The sequence below is a fragment of the Dama dama genome, chromosome 28 (genome assembly GCF_033118175.1).
Source record: "Dama dama isolate Ldn47 chromosome 28, ASM3311817v1, whole genome shotgun sequence".
Classification (NCBI taxonomy): Eukaryota; Metazoa; Chordata; class Mammalia; order Artiodactyla; family Cervidae; genus Dama; species Dama dama.
Genome location: NC_083708.1, coordinates 42458262 through 42471491, shown reverse-complemented (window position 1 = coordinate 42471491; position 13230 = coordinate 42458262). Strand labels below are relative to the sequence as shown.

At 37.8% G+C, this 13230-nt stretch overlaps 1 protein-coding gene across 5 annotated transcripts in view; it reads right to left on the bottom strand.

Moving 5' to 3' along the window:
- The window catches only part of ATG5 (autophagy related 5), a 116136-nt gene that overhangs the window by 90293 nt on the left and 12613 nt on the right, over nt 1-13230 (bottom strand). For 4 of the 5 annotated variants that reach the window (XM_061131440.1, XM_061131442.1, XM_061131443.1 and 1 more), the window contains exon 3: nt 3885-4012. The exons of the other annotated variant lie outside the window; for it this stretch is intronic. In XM_061131440.1, coding sequence (XP_060987423.1) covers nt 3885-4012 — 128 coding nt within the window. The remainder of the gene's footprint in view (nt 1-3884; nt 4013-13230) is intronic. 5 annotated transcript variants of the gene reach the window in all.

Here is a 13230-nt window from a genome sequence, read left to right as displayed (position 1 = left end):
AATGTTAGAGCACCCTCTGCTGACTAATCAACTCAAATACTCTTAAGAAAGAGATCCTTAATTTAAGATCAGCTTTTTTCATTTCCCATATAATTTTTAAACATTAAAGACATAAAGAATGTAGAAGATAAAGCACTAAACAGATAAAGTCTCCTTGGCACCTCTACAAATCGACAATATATTAAGTATTCATTGTATGCATTCCACTGTTCTTAAATATTTTTCTATTCTAATATGGACAATTTAGCATGTAATTAGAACATTCAGAATCAGAGAAAACAACAACTAACAAAAAGAATTATCAGCACATGTAGAAAAAATATCCCTGAACTGAGAGCCTGAATATATGGTCCTACTTGCTCATTTGAGTAAGTTATTTTATTTGAGTCTCAGTTTTATCAATAAAAAAACTTAGTTAGATTCATTAATTCATTCAACAAACATTTACTTATCACCTCTTCTGAGCCACTGCTTAAGCTACAAAGCACCTGCTCAAGCCCCTCACATAGATGATTAAATATCTGCAAAATAATTAATATAAATAGAAAGGGTTATTATAGAGAGAAAGGGTATCAATTTATATTTTCTTCCTTCTTTTAGGAATTGTCTAAACTGGTATTCGATTTTCTTTCTCACTTGAATTTACTCAAAACTCCAAAGAATTAAGCATAAGGCAGATATCATCATCCTACTCAAATAAATGTTCCTCTATTCTTTTTTTTTTTTTATAACTTTTAATAATTCATTTATTTTTGGCTGTCCTGGTTCTTCATTGCTGCAGGCTTTTCTCTAGTTGTGACAAGAGAGGGCTACTCTTCATTGCAGTACTCGGGATTTTCATTGCGGTGGCTTCTCTCATTGCAGAGCATAGGGTCTAGGATGTGCAGGCTCACATGTGCAGACTGGGAGCAGCTGAGGCTCCTCGGCGCTAGATCACAGGATCAACAGTTGTGAAGCACAGGCTTAGCTGCTCTGCACCATGTGGTATCTTCCAGATCAGGGACTGAACCTGTGTCTCCTGCACTGGTAGGCCAACCCTTCACCTGAGCCACCAGGGAAGTCCTCCGCTACTCTTTAGACATCTTTATGGTCTCAAAAGTCCAAGTCTTACAAAGCTTCAGTGGTAGCTGCTTCTCTATGATGATTATCCTATCCTATGAAGCCCACTGCTTAAATGCTAGGTAGATATTGACAGCCTATTTCCAAGAAAATAACTTATCACACAGGAGAAAACTGCTATGGTTGGGAACAAAGAGAGAAAAGGTCAGAACTTAGTCTAGAGGCTTTGGATTACACTCATGCCCCAGTAAATTATTCATTCCTCAAATATACAGAGTACCTAATAATACTAAAGGAAACACTGTATCAAAAGCAGTTAAAGGGCTTCCCTGGTGGCTCAGGGGTAAAGAATCCAGCTGCCAATGCAGGAGACATGGGTGTGATCCCTGATCTGGGCAGATCCTACATGCTGCGGGGCAACTAAGCCCATAGGGCACAACTACTGAGCCTGTGCTCTTGAACCCAGAAGCTGCAACTGCTGGGCCCACGTGCTGCAATTACTGAAGCCCACACACCCTAGAGACACTGCTCAGCAACAACAACAAAAAGCCACAGCACTAAGACTGCACACAGCAACGAGAGAGCAGCCCCGGATCCTACAACGACAGAAAAGCCCCCCAAGCAATGAAGACCCAGCACAGCCTAAATAAATAAATAATACTATAAAAAATTTTTAATAGCCATTAAATGAGTGCACAAGACATAGCTATGAAACTGATACCATACATAAAAAGCTAACACCCCAAAAACTAAAATGAAGACAATGTGAACACAACTGCTTTCACATAAGCTCTCTAAAAGGAAAAACAACTTCGCTCTTTAATAAAAGATTTTCAGAAGGGATAAATAATGACAAAGTAGGAACACATATCTTGAAGACAACGTAACAAGGAGAAATGGGACCAAATGTCATTTACTGATATCATATGTGGAATACAAACCTACAGAAGACAAATGACATCAAATACAAAAATAATCACCACACAAGATGAATTAAAATAGCAGCTGAAAGATGAGGACTTAATAACCATTTACTATAAAAGCTAAATTGAGGTTTCTCATCTCTTCCAAAGTTTCTCAGTTGGAGGTGGTTTTGCATCCCGTGTCCTGCAACATTTTTATTATCTCAACGGGCAATAGCGGGCAGGGGCCAGGGCTGCTGCTAAAAATACTGCAACATACACAGTAGCCCTTCCACAGCAAAGAATCATCTGGCTTCAAACGTCAGTACGGCCCTTGTTGAGAAACCATGCTTTACAACAATAAAACTAAAAAGCCCACTGTCAGTCACATCAGTTCTTCTTATGGTAATCGGTAACTGTAGCCCGCCAGGCTCCTCTGGCCATGGGACTTCTCAGGCAAGAATACTGGAGTGGGTCGCCATTTCCTTCTCCAAATCGACAACTAATGCACATAAAGCGATACAATTTCAATATCCAACTATAATATAGATACAACTGTCAAGAACATAGATATATCCTATTGCTACTCACCCACAATCTTTCCCCCTCCTTCCTTTCCCTCTACTCTCCTGATCCTTTGCTGCTCTTATACTTCTTCTAAGCCACCTTCCCATTCCAAAACCTCCAATTCTTCTGAGAAATAAAAAGAAAACAGAAAACATTGACTTCTCTATGCTGCCTGAGGTCTAAAATTATTCAAGAGTCATAATGAGTCTGATAATGTGATTATGAAGATCCGTATTCTGTTTTGATTAAAAAATGAACGTTATACCAAAAAAAAGGTTAGTGACATGACCCATGACTCAATATAAGATGTTACCTTGTATGTTTCTGAATCATGAAGAGAAATCTAACTACTCCTGGAAATTAATCAGCACAAGGTGAGTTCCAAAAGTTCACTTTTGGGTTATTTCTAAATAATCCTTGGGTTCAAGACAGTTGTACTTATCACATACCTACTAGCTCTCTTTTATTTGCTTTAAGCCTCTTTTAAAACTCTTCATTTTTTACTATTCCCAGATTCAGAGAGCAAGTCCATTATTAAACTATTTATATTCATCATATTTCACTTAAAGCTTGACTCAGTCTGTACTTTTTTTCATTTAACTACACCTACATGGCAGCATTTCAACACCTATATCTCAGCATATCTTGGGCCATTTTATTCTTCTCCCTGTAACTTCTTCAATTTCCTTAAATATTTTTGGAAGCACAATGACCAAAGCTCCCGGTAACAGAGGAAACACAAAATTACATCATCTGTAGATATAGATAAGCCTAGATTTGGGATTTATTTTCAGTATGTTTCTGAAAAAGGGTATTTATTTTAAATGTTTCTGAAAAAAATAGTACTCTGATATATCATCAAAATTATTTTTCACATAAAAAGGAAATCAATATACTTTTAACTACTAGACCAAAGTTAAACAACATGTGCTTACAGCACAGTGGTCAACTGTATGTGGCAATCAGTCTGAAAGATGCCCCTGCAGGTAGTCATGTGTATATAAAGATCTGTTTATGAAGACTTTAGAGACAGAAACAAAACTGAATAGTATCACAGAGTGACTTATTCATATTTTAAATATATGTTTAAAAAAAAAACCCATAACCAAATATACTATTATCATGTCATATAAAAAAAAATCTATTGATGAAAATATGTAAATCTGTCCTATGCATCCAAACAGAAGGCAGAAATATTTCCAATAAAATATTTTAGCATTGATTTAAAATCCACTGTATTATAGAGCTAGACTAGTGATTTCTTGCACAGAACTTTTAAAAAACTGCTTCAAGGCACTATATCTTCTTAAAGCTATCATATACTCAGTGCTTAACAATGCAGAAAAATTCACTCACCATTTCAGTGGTGTGCCTTCATATTCAAACCATATCTCACTAATGTCTTCTTGTCTCATAACCTTCTGAAAGTGCTTTTTCACTTTGTCAGTTACCAACGTCAAATAACTTACTCTTGGCAAAAGCAACTGAAATGAAAATTTATAAAACCATATTTATTTACTATTTTTTCAAAAAGAAATACACTAAATAGGCTTTTAAACTATATTTGAATATTCTGAAAAACAGCCATGTTTTTTGCATTATTTTGAATATTATACACAAAGCAAACTGTTTTTTATAGAAAATCAAAGGCTAAAGGTTAAGATGACTTAAAATTTCTTATGAGGTCATTACTTGATGTATAGCTTATAGGGTAAATGCCTAGAATAAACAAGTCTATGTGTAATCCTTCTGTAAGAGTTTTTTCCAAATAAAAATACAATGCAATCAGAAGTCATACTATTTAGGATACTTGTTAGTTCTATAAAATTTAACTTGAAAATTAATATGGTTCACCTGAGGTAATTCAACTTCTGGAAAGATAATAATTAACTCAGTGTTATGTACACTTTGACTTATCAATCAAGACTTCTCAGTTGATCCATCATATTTTGATAATCTACTGTGTACTAGGGGCTTCCCTGGTGGCTCAGATGGTAAAGCGTCTGCCTGCAATGCGGGAGACCCGGGTTCGATCCCTTGGTTGGGAAGATCCCCTGGAGAAGGAAATGGCAACCCACTCCAGTTCTCTTGCCTGGAAAATTCCATGGACTGAGGAGCCTGGTAGGCTACAGTCCATGGGGTCGCACAGAGTCAGACACGACTGAGCAACTTCACAATCACAATCACTGTGTACTGACTCAGTTGTGTGAAGAACACCAAGGCAAGGACATAATCTATCCTCATCTACAAGACTAAAATAAAGTGGAGGTTAAAAAAAAAAAAAAAAACTCCTAAAAAGTACTTACAAAAATACTTCATGGCAGCAACAGAAAGGCCTTTAAAGGTCAGCTAGAAGATTTCACTTGATAAACAATGAAGCCCACTATGATACCACAAATAAAATGATATGATGAGAAACAGTGAAAAAAGTGAAAGTGACAGTTGCTTAGTCATGTCTGACTCTGCAACCCCATGGACTGTAGCCCACCAGGCTTCTCTGTCCATGGAATTCTTCAGGCAAGAATACTGGAGTGGATAGCCATTCCCTTCTCCAGGGGATTTTCCTGACCCAGGGATCAAATCTGCATTGCCCACATGCAGGCAGATTCTTAACCATCTGAGCCACCAGGGAAACCCCAAAGAGAAACAGTACTCAAGGGTTATTCTAACCATTGTATATAAAAGACTGCAATAAGATTCTAGACAGGAAATCTGTTAAGGAAATACTACATGAGATGTGAAAGAAGGAATGGAAACGTAGGGGAGGATTGGAAATTAGAACAAATTTTGGTGATAATTAATGTAACACCTAGAGCCAGACATCCTGGAATGTGAAGTCAAGTAGGTCTTAGAAAGCATCACTACGAACAAAGGTAGTGGATGTGATGGAATTCCAGTTGAGCTATTTCAAATCCTGAAAGATGATGCTGTGAAAGTGCTGCACTCAATATGCCAGCAAATTTGGAAAACTCAGCAGTAGCCACAGGACTGGAAAAGGTCAGTTTTCATTCCAATCCCCAAGAAAGGCAATCCCAAAGAATGCTCAAACTACCACACAATTGCACTCATCTCACATGCTAGTAAGGTAATGCTCAAAATTCTCTAAGCCAGGCTTCAGCAATACGTGAACCGAGAACTTGCAGATGTTCAAGCTGGTTTTAGAAAAGACAGAGGAAGGAGAGATCAAATTGCCAATATCCGCTAGATCATCGAAAAAGCAAGAGAGTTCCAGAAAAACATTTATTTCTGCTTTATTGACTACACCAAAGCCTTCGACTGTGCGGATCACAATAAACTGTGGAAAATTCTGAAGGAGATGGGAATACCAAACCACCTGACCTGCCTCTTGAGAAACCTGTATGCAGGTCAAGAAGCAATAGTTAGAACTGGACATGGAACAACAGACTGGTTCCAAATAGGAAAAGGATACGTCAAGGCTGTATATTGTCACCCTGCTTATTTAACTTCTATGCAGAGTACATCATGAGAAACGCTGGGCTGAAAGAAGCACAGGCTGGAATCAAGATTGCCAGGAGAAATATCAATAACCTCAGATATGCAGATGACACCACCCTTATGGCATAAAGTGAAGAGGAACTAAAAAGCCTCTTGATGAAAGTGAAAGAGGAGAGTGAAAAGTTGGCTTAAAGCTTAACGTTCAGAAAACTAAGATCATTGTATCTGGTCCCATTACCTCATGGGAAATAAATAGGGAGACAGTGGAAACAGTGTCAGACTTTATTTTTTTGGGCTCCAAGATCACTGCAGATGGTGATTGCAGCCATGAAATTAAAAGATGCTTACTGCTTTGAAGGGTTGTTCACAGCTAACATTCCCAATGGCCAAAATAGTGCCTGCTTCATAAGAGGCGTATAATAAATATTTGATAAAGAATCAGAGATGCCAAAGGTTAAAGTGTGACAAAAGGCCAAAAGTGATAAATTTTAAAAGAATGCTCATTCATAAGACAGAATCCATACTGACACTAAAATGTAGCTGGAATCTTCTGTTCTATATTGGTTTGTGGGAGTAATCTGTAACCTAGATAGCATATTAAAAAGCAGAGACATTACCTTGCCTACAAAGGTCCGTCTGGTCAAGGCTATGGTTTTTCCAGTGGTCATGTATGGATGTGAGAGTTGGACTGTAAAGAAAGCTGAGCACAGAAGAATTAATGGTTTTGAACTGTGGTGTTGGAGAAGACTCTTGAGAGTCCCTTGGACTGCAAGGAGATCCAACCAGTCCATCCTGAAGGAGGTAAGTCCTGGGTGTTCATTGGAAGGACTGATGCTGAATCTGAAACTCCATTACTTTGGCCACCTCATGTGAAGAGTTGACTCGTTGGAAAAGACCCTGATGCTGGGAGGGATTGGGGGCAGGAGGAGAAGGAGACAACAGAGGATGAGATGGCTGGATGGCATCACTGACTCGATGGGCATGAGTTTGAGTAAACTCCGGGAGTTTGTGATGGACAGGGAGGCCTGGCATGCTGCAATTCATGGGGTCGCACAGAGTCGGTCATGACTGAGCGACTGAACTGAACTGAACTAATGAAGAAATCTGAAGGAGGTAAGATGTTAGATGACTAACTTTTAAGCTACACATTCACATCTTCAAGTGCAATAAAGCACAAGCTTAGAATATAATGCTGATGAACTGGGGTCCTGCTATTGTCAGTCAACACTAATCTGTCCTTATGGAGGCTGGACCTACTTGGGCTTTGGAGAGAGAAAAGTCTGGAAAGGAACATTGAGGATGGTATAGTAAGAACTGGAATAGTATGAAGGCCATCAGTGTTATTCCCCCCAGGAAAGGAGCCCAGAAAGAAAACATAAGAGAGCAATGATTTATTTAAAGAACCTACAAGTAGATAGGAGGAGGAACTTGGCAAAAATTCATGTATTCTCCTCCTTTGCAGGAGAAGCTCCAGCCATTTCTTGCTTTCGTAAGGTTCTGTTTTCTTTTGCTGGTAAAATGGTTCGTTACTCTCTTTCAGCTGCTTCTGTGAACAGAACTCTGCATCACTTTTCATGTTGCTTATTCAAAGTTATGTTTGTTTGATCAGTGAATCAAATAGAATTATGTACTGGGCCAGGGACTATATACAAAGAGAAATATTCTGGTTCAGGGATTGATACTTAATCAATGAGGATAGAGGTAACAGGCTCCAGTTAGATAAGAGAACATTACAGTAGTCCTAGGGGCTACAAGGTAAAGGGTTGTGAGTGGTAGCCGGAATGTTCCAGTATGGAAAAAAGGTGCCCATACTAGGAATAAGCTGCAGGGTAGGAGTGTGAATTGAACAGAACATAAGTTCCTCTTTTTAAAAAATTTTTAAATTTCTTGGCCATGTCACACAGCAAGTGCAATCTTAGTTACCTGACCAGGGAGGGATCAAACCCACACCCTGCTTTGGAAGCATGGAGTCTTAACCCCTGGACCGACAGGGGAGTCCCCAGAAGCTCTTCTTTTATTGTATAATGAAACAACTAAAATGTGATTAGAAAAGAAAATAAAAAGGAAACTAAAAGTTACTAAATATAAGGAAAAGCATTAGCTGTTTTACAGGAAGTATTATTATCACTTCTGTTTTACATACAGCTTAAATATTAGTAACTTGTCAAAACCATATTCTATTAAAGAAATCACAAAGAAAAATTCATTAGCATCACAAATGACAGAATCAAGTACAGATGAAACATGGACAGTCTCTAAGAAATTAAAATAGCATGGTAAATTAGCCATTTTTAAAAAATAAATAAATATAATCTATTCGTCCAAATATAATCTGTTCATCTGTATTATTAAGTCCAGGACTTTAACCAGTTTGTTGGGCATTACATAGTTATCTACTCTTTAGAGAATGATATTCACCTACGGAGATCATAAGAAGGAAGATAAATCAGGAATAAATGAGTGTGGGTATCAGCTCTTGATTTTGGAAAGACCTATACTACATGTTGGAGAAGGAAATGGCAACCCACTCCAGTACTCTTGCCTAGAAAATTCCATGGATGGAGGAGCCTGGTGGGCTACAGTCCATGGGGTCGCAAAAGAGTTGGACACAACTGAGTGACTTCACTTTCACTTTCATACTACATGTACAAGGTTCAACTAGAGTTGCTGAAAAATTCACAAATGATTTTCATGATACAAAAATTTCTTTTCAATAAGGAATGAGTAACATTAAAATGTAAGCTCTATTAAGACAAGGGTTTTCATCTGTTTTGTTCACAGCTAACATTCCCAATGGCCAAAATAGTGCCTGCTTCATAAGAGGTGTATAATAAATATTTGATAAAGAATCAGAGATGCCAAAGGTTAAAGTGTGACAAAAGGCCAAAAGTGATAAATTTTAAAAGAATGCTCATTCATAAGACAGAATCCATACTGACACTAAAATGTAGCTGGAATCTTCTGTTCTATATTGGTTTGTGGGAGTAATCTGTAACTAATATAAACATAGTAGCACTAAGAAAAAACTAGAATAGGTACAGATAGTTTATCCAGTAAATATTTAAATAGGTAAAATGGAAAGAGAGTAACAACAAAAGCATCGCCCTGCCTTCTACATTAGGAATGTATCACACAAGAATTTTCCTTGGTATATCTCACTGGTTTACTTCAAGCTCATTTTGTAGAACTGTGTTAAAATATACCTACCATAAAGTTTACCATGTTAACCATTTTAAGCAAACAGTTCAGTGGCATTAAATATATTGACACTGCTGTGTCACCCGTGTGACACCCATGACTATCCATCTCCAGAACTTTCCATCAAATTCTGTACCTATTAAACAATAATTCCCTCATTTTTCCTCCCTAGTGGCTCAGATGGTAAAGAATTTGCCTGCAGTGTAGAGACCCAGGTTTGATCTCTGGGTTGGGAAGCTCCCTGGAGGAGGGCACAGCAACCCACTACAGTATTTTTGCCTGGAGAACTTCATGGACAGAGGAGCCTGGTGGGGTACAGTCCATGAGACACTTCTGAGCGACCATCACTTTCCCTTCTTCCTCCCAGCCTTCCATAATCACTTTTTAACTTTCTGGCTCTGAATTAGACCCTTCGAGTTACATCTAAATGGAATCATAAAATATTTGTCCTTTTGTGTCTGGCTTATTTCACTTTAATTAATGTTTTCAAGGTTCAAGTTCTTTTAATACAAAAAGGATTAACCCCTCCAGGGATACACTCCACTATATGGACTCTTATTCTCTTATTCCTCATTCAGCACTCAGTATGACACACGTGATACATTTTTTTTTCCTCTGTATAGCCAATAAGGAATACATGTTTCACATAGCTGTATAGATTACTTGGCTTCCGAGGTGGCTCAGCAATAAAGAATCCACCTGCAACGCAGGAGATGCTGGCTTGATCTCTGCGTCGGGAAGATCCCCTGGAGAAGGGAATGGCAATCTACTCCAGTATTCTTGCCTGGGAAATCCCATGGACAGAGGAGCCCAGTGGGCTACAGGCCACAGGGTCACAAAAGTTCAACATAATTTAGCAACTAAACAAAAACAACAGATTACTTATGTTTCAGGGAAAAAGTGCCTGTAATATTATTTGTTTATACCAAATCCTATTTTGTCCAAGAATTTTCAGTTATAAAATTAGAGATTCATTTAATAAACATAGAATTAAAATACACTAGAATCCTCTAGCAAACAGAATCCAACAACATATTAAAAAGATCATACATCATGACCAAGTGGGCTTTATCCCAGGGACTGCAAGGATTCTTTAGTATTCACACATTAATCAATGTGATACACCACATTAACAAATTGAAATATAAAAACCATATGTTTATCTCAATAGATGCCTTTGACAAAATTCAACATCCATTTAGGATAAAAACCCTCCAGAAAGCAGGCTTAGAAGGATCTTACCTCAGCATAATAAAAGCCACATATGATAATCCCACAGCAAACATCATCAATGGTGAAAAACTGAAAGCATTTCCCCTAAAGTCAGGAACAAGACAAGGGTGCCCACTCTCACCACTACTATTCAACATAGTTTTAAAAGTTTTAGTCACAGCAATTAGAGAAGAAAAAGAAATAAAAGGAATCCAGATTGGAAAAGAAGACGTAAAACTCTCACTGTTTGCAGATGACATGATCCTCTACATAGAAACCCGTAAAGACACAACCACAGAATTACTAGAGCTAATCAATGAATATAGTAAAGCTGCAGGATATAAAATTAATACACAGAACTCCCTTGCATTCCTATATACTAACAATGAGAATACAGAAAGAGAAATTAAGGAAAGAATTTCATTCACCATTGTGATGAAAAGAACAAAATACTTAGGAATAAATCTACCTAAAGAAACAAAAGACCTATATATAGAAAACTATAAAACACTCATGAAAGAAATCAAAGATGATACAAATAGATGGAGAAATATACCATGTTCATGGATGGAAAGAATCAATATAGTGAAAATGAGTATACAACCCAAAGCAATCTATAGATTCAATGCAATCCCCATCAAGCTACCAATGGTATTTTTCACAGAATCAGAACAAATAATTTCAAAATTTCTATGGAAATACAAAAACACCTCAAATAGCCAAAGCAAGCTTGAGAAAGAAGAATGGAACTGGAGGAATCAACCTGCCTGACTTCAGACTATACTACAAAGCTACAGTCATCAAGACAGCATAGTACTGGCACAACGACAGAAATATAAATCAATGGAACAAAATAGAAAGCGCAAAGATAAATCCACACACCTATGGATACCCTATCTTTGACAAAGGAGGCAAGAATAAACAATGGAGAAAAGACAATCTCCTTAACAAGCGGTGCTGGGAAAACTGGTAAACCACCTGTAAGAGAATGAAACTAGAACATTTTCTAATACCACACACAAAAATAAACTCAAAATGGATTAAAGATCTAAATGTAAGACCAGAAACTATAAAACTCCTAGAGGAAAACATAAATCTGTCATAAATCACAGCAGTATCCTCTATGACCCACCTCCCAGAATATTGGAAATAAAAGCAAAAATAAACAAATGGGACCTAATGAAACTTAAAAGCTTTTGCACAATGAAGGAAACTATAAGCAAGGTGAAAAGACAGCCTTCAGAATGAGAGAAAATAATAGCAAATGAAGCAACTGACAAAGAATTAATTGCAAAAATATACAAGCGGCTCATGCAGCTTAATACCAGAAAAATAAACGACCCAATCAAAAAATGGGCCAAAGAACTAAACAGACATTTCCCCAAGAAGACATACAGATGGCTAACAAACACATGAAAAGATGCTCAACATCACTCATTATCAGAGAAATGCAAATCAAAACCACAATGAGCTACCATCTCATGCTGATCAGAATGGCTGATATAAAAAAGCCTACAAATAATAAATGCTGAAGAGGGTGTGGAGAAAAGGGAACCCTCTTTCTTTAGGAATAAATCCCACTGTTGGTGGGAATGCAAACTAGTACAGCCACTATGGAGAACAGTGTGGAGACTCCTTAAAAAACTGGAAATAGAACTGCCATACGACCCAGCAATCCCACTGCGGGGCATACACACTGAGGAAACCAGAATTGAAAGAGACACGTGTACCCCAGTGTTCACTGCAGCACTGTTTACAATAGCTAGGACACGGAAGCAACCTAGATGTCCCTCGGCAGATGAATGGATAAGAAAGCTGTGGTCCATGTACACAATGGAATAGTACTCAGCTATTAAAAAGAACGCATTTGAATCAGTTCTGATGAGGTGGATGAAGCTGGAGCCTATTATACAGAGTGAAGTAACTCAGAAAGAAAAACACCAATACAGTATATTGACACATATATATGGAATTTAGAAAGATGGTAACGATGACCTTATATGCAAGACAGCAAAAGAGACACAGATATAAAGAACAAACTTTTGGATTCTTCAGGAGAAGGCAAGGGTGGCATGATTTAAGAGAATAGCATTAAAACATGTATATTACCATATGTGAAACAGATACCCAGTCCAAGCTCAATGCATGAACAGGGCACTCAAGGCCGGTGCCCTGGGACAACCCTGAGGGATGGGATGGTGAGGGAGGTGGGAGGAGGGTTCAGGATGGGGGACACACGTACTCTCATGGCTGATTCATGTCAATGTATGGCAAAAACCACTACAATAAAGTGATTAGCCTCCAATTAAAATGAATAAATTTAAAAATACACTAGAATTGTTCCATTTCAATGTGTGAGGCATCACACTAGGCGATGAGGACAGAGCAGTGAATGAGACAGAAAGAGTTCTTCTTCTCATGAAGCTTACAGGCTTAAGAGGAAGACAGTAAAAACAAAACTACAAATATGATGAATGTAAAGAAGTAAAGGATGTTATAGGAGCAAACAGCAAAGAAATTTACAGGAAAGCTCAAGGAAGGCCTTTACAGGAAGTCAATTTTAAGGCAAGAGTCAAAAGGGAAACAGAACGAACCAAACATGGGTGGATTTGGATGTCTGGGTGTGAGTAGGGGTGGGAGATACTTCTGTTCATTCTAGCAGAGGGAACTGCAAAGAAGGCATGGTGTGAATACAGAAGACTGGCACATGAGGAATTATAAGAATTTGAATATGACAGGACTGTAGAGGTTTAGGACAGAATAGTACTGAAGAAGCAAGGGACCAGATCATGAAGAACCTTGTAAACTACATTAAGGATCCTAAAGGCAGTGTAAA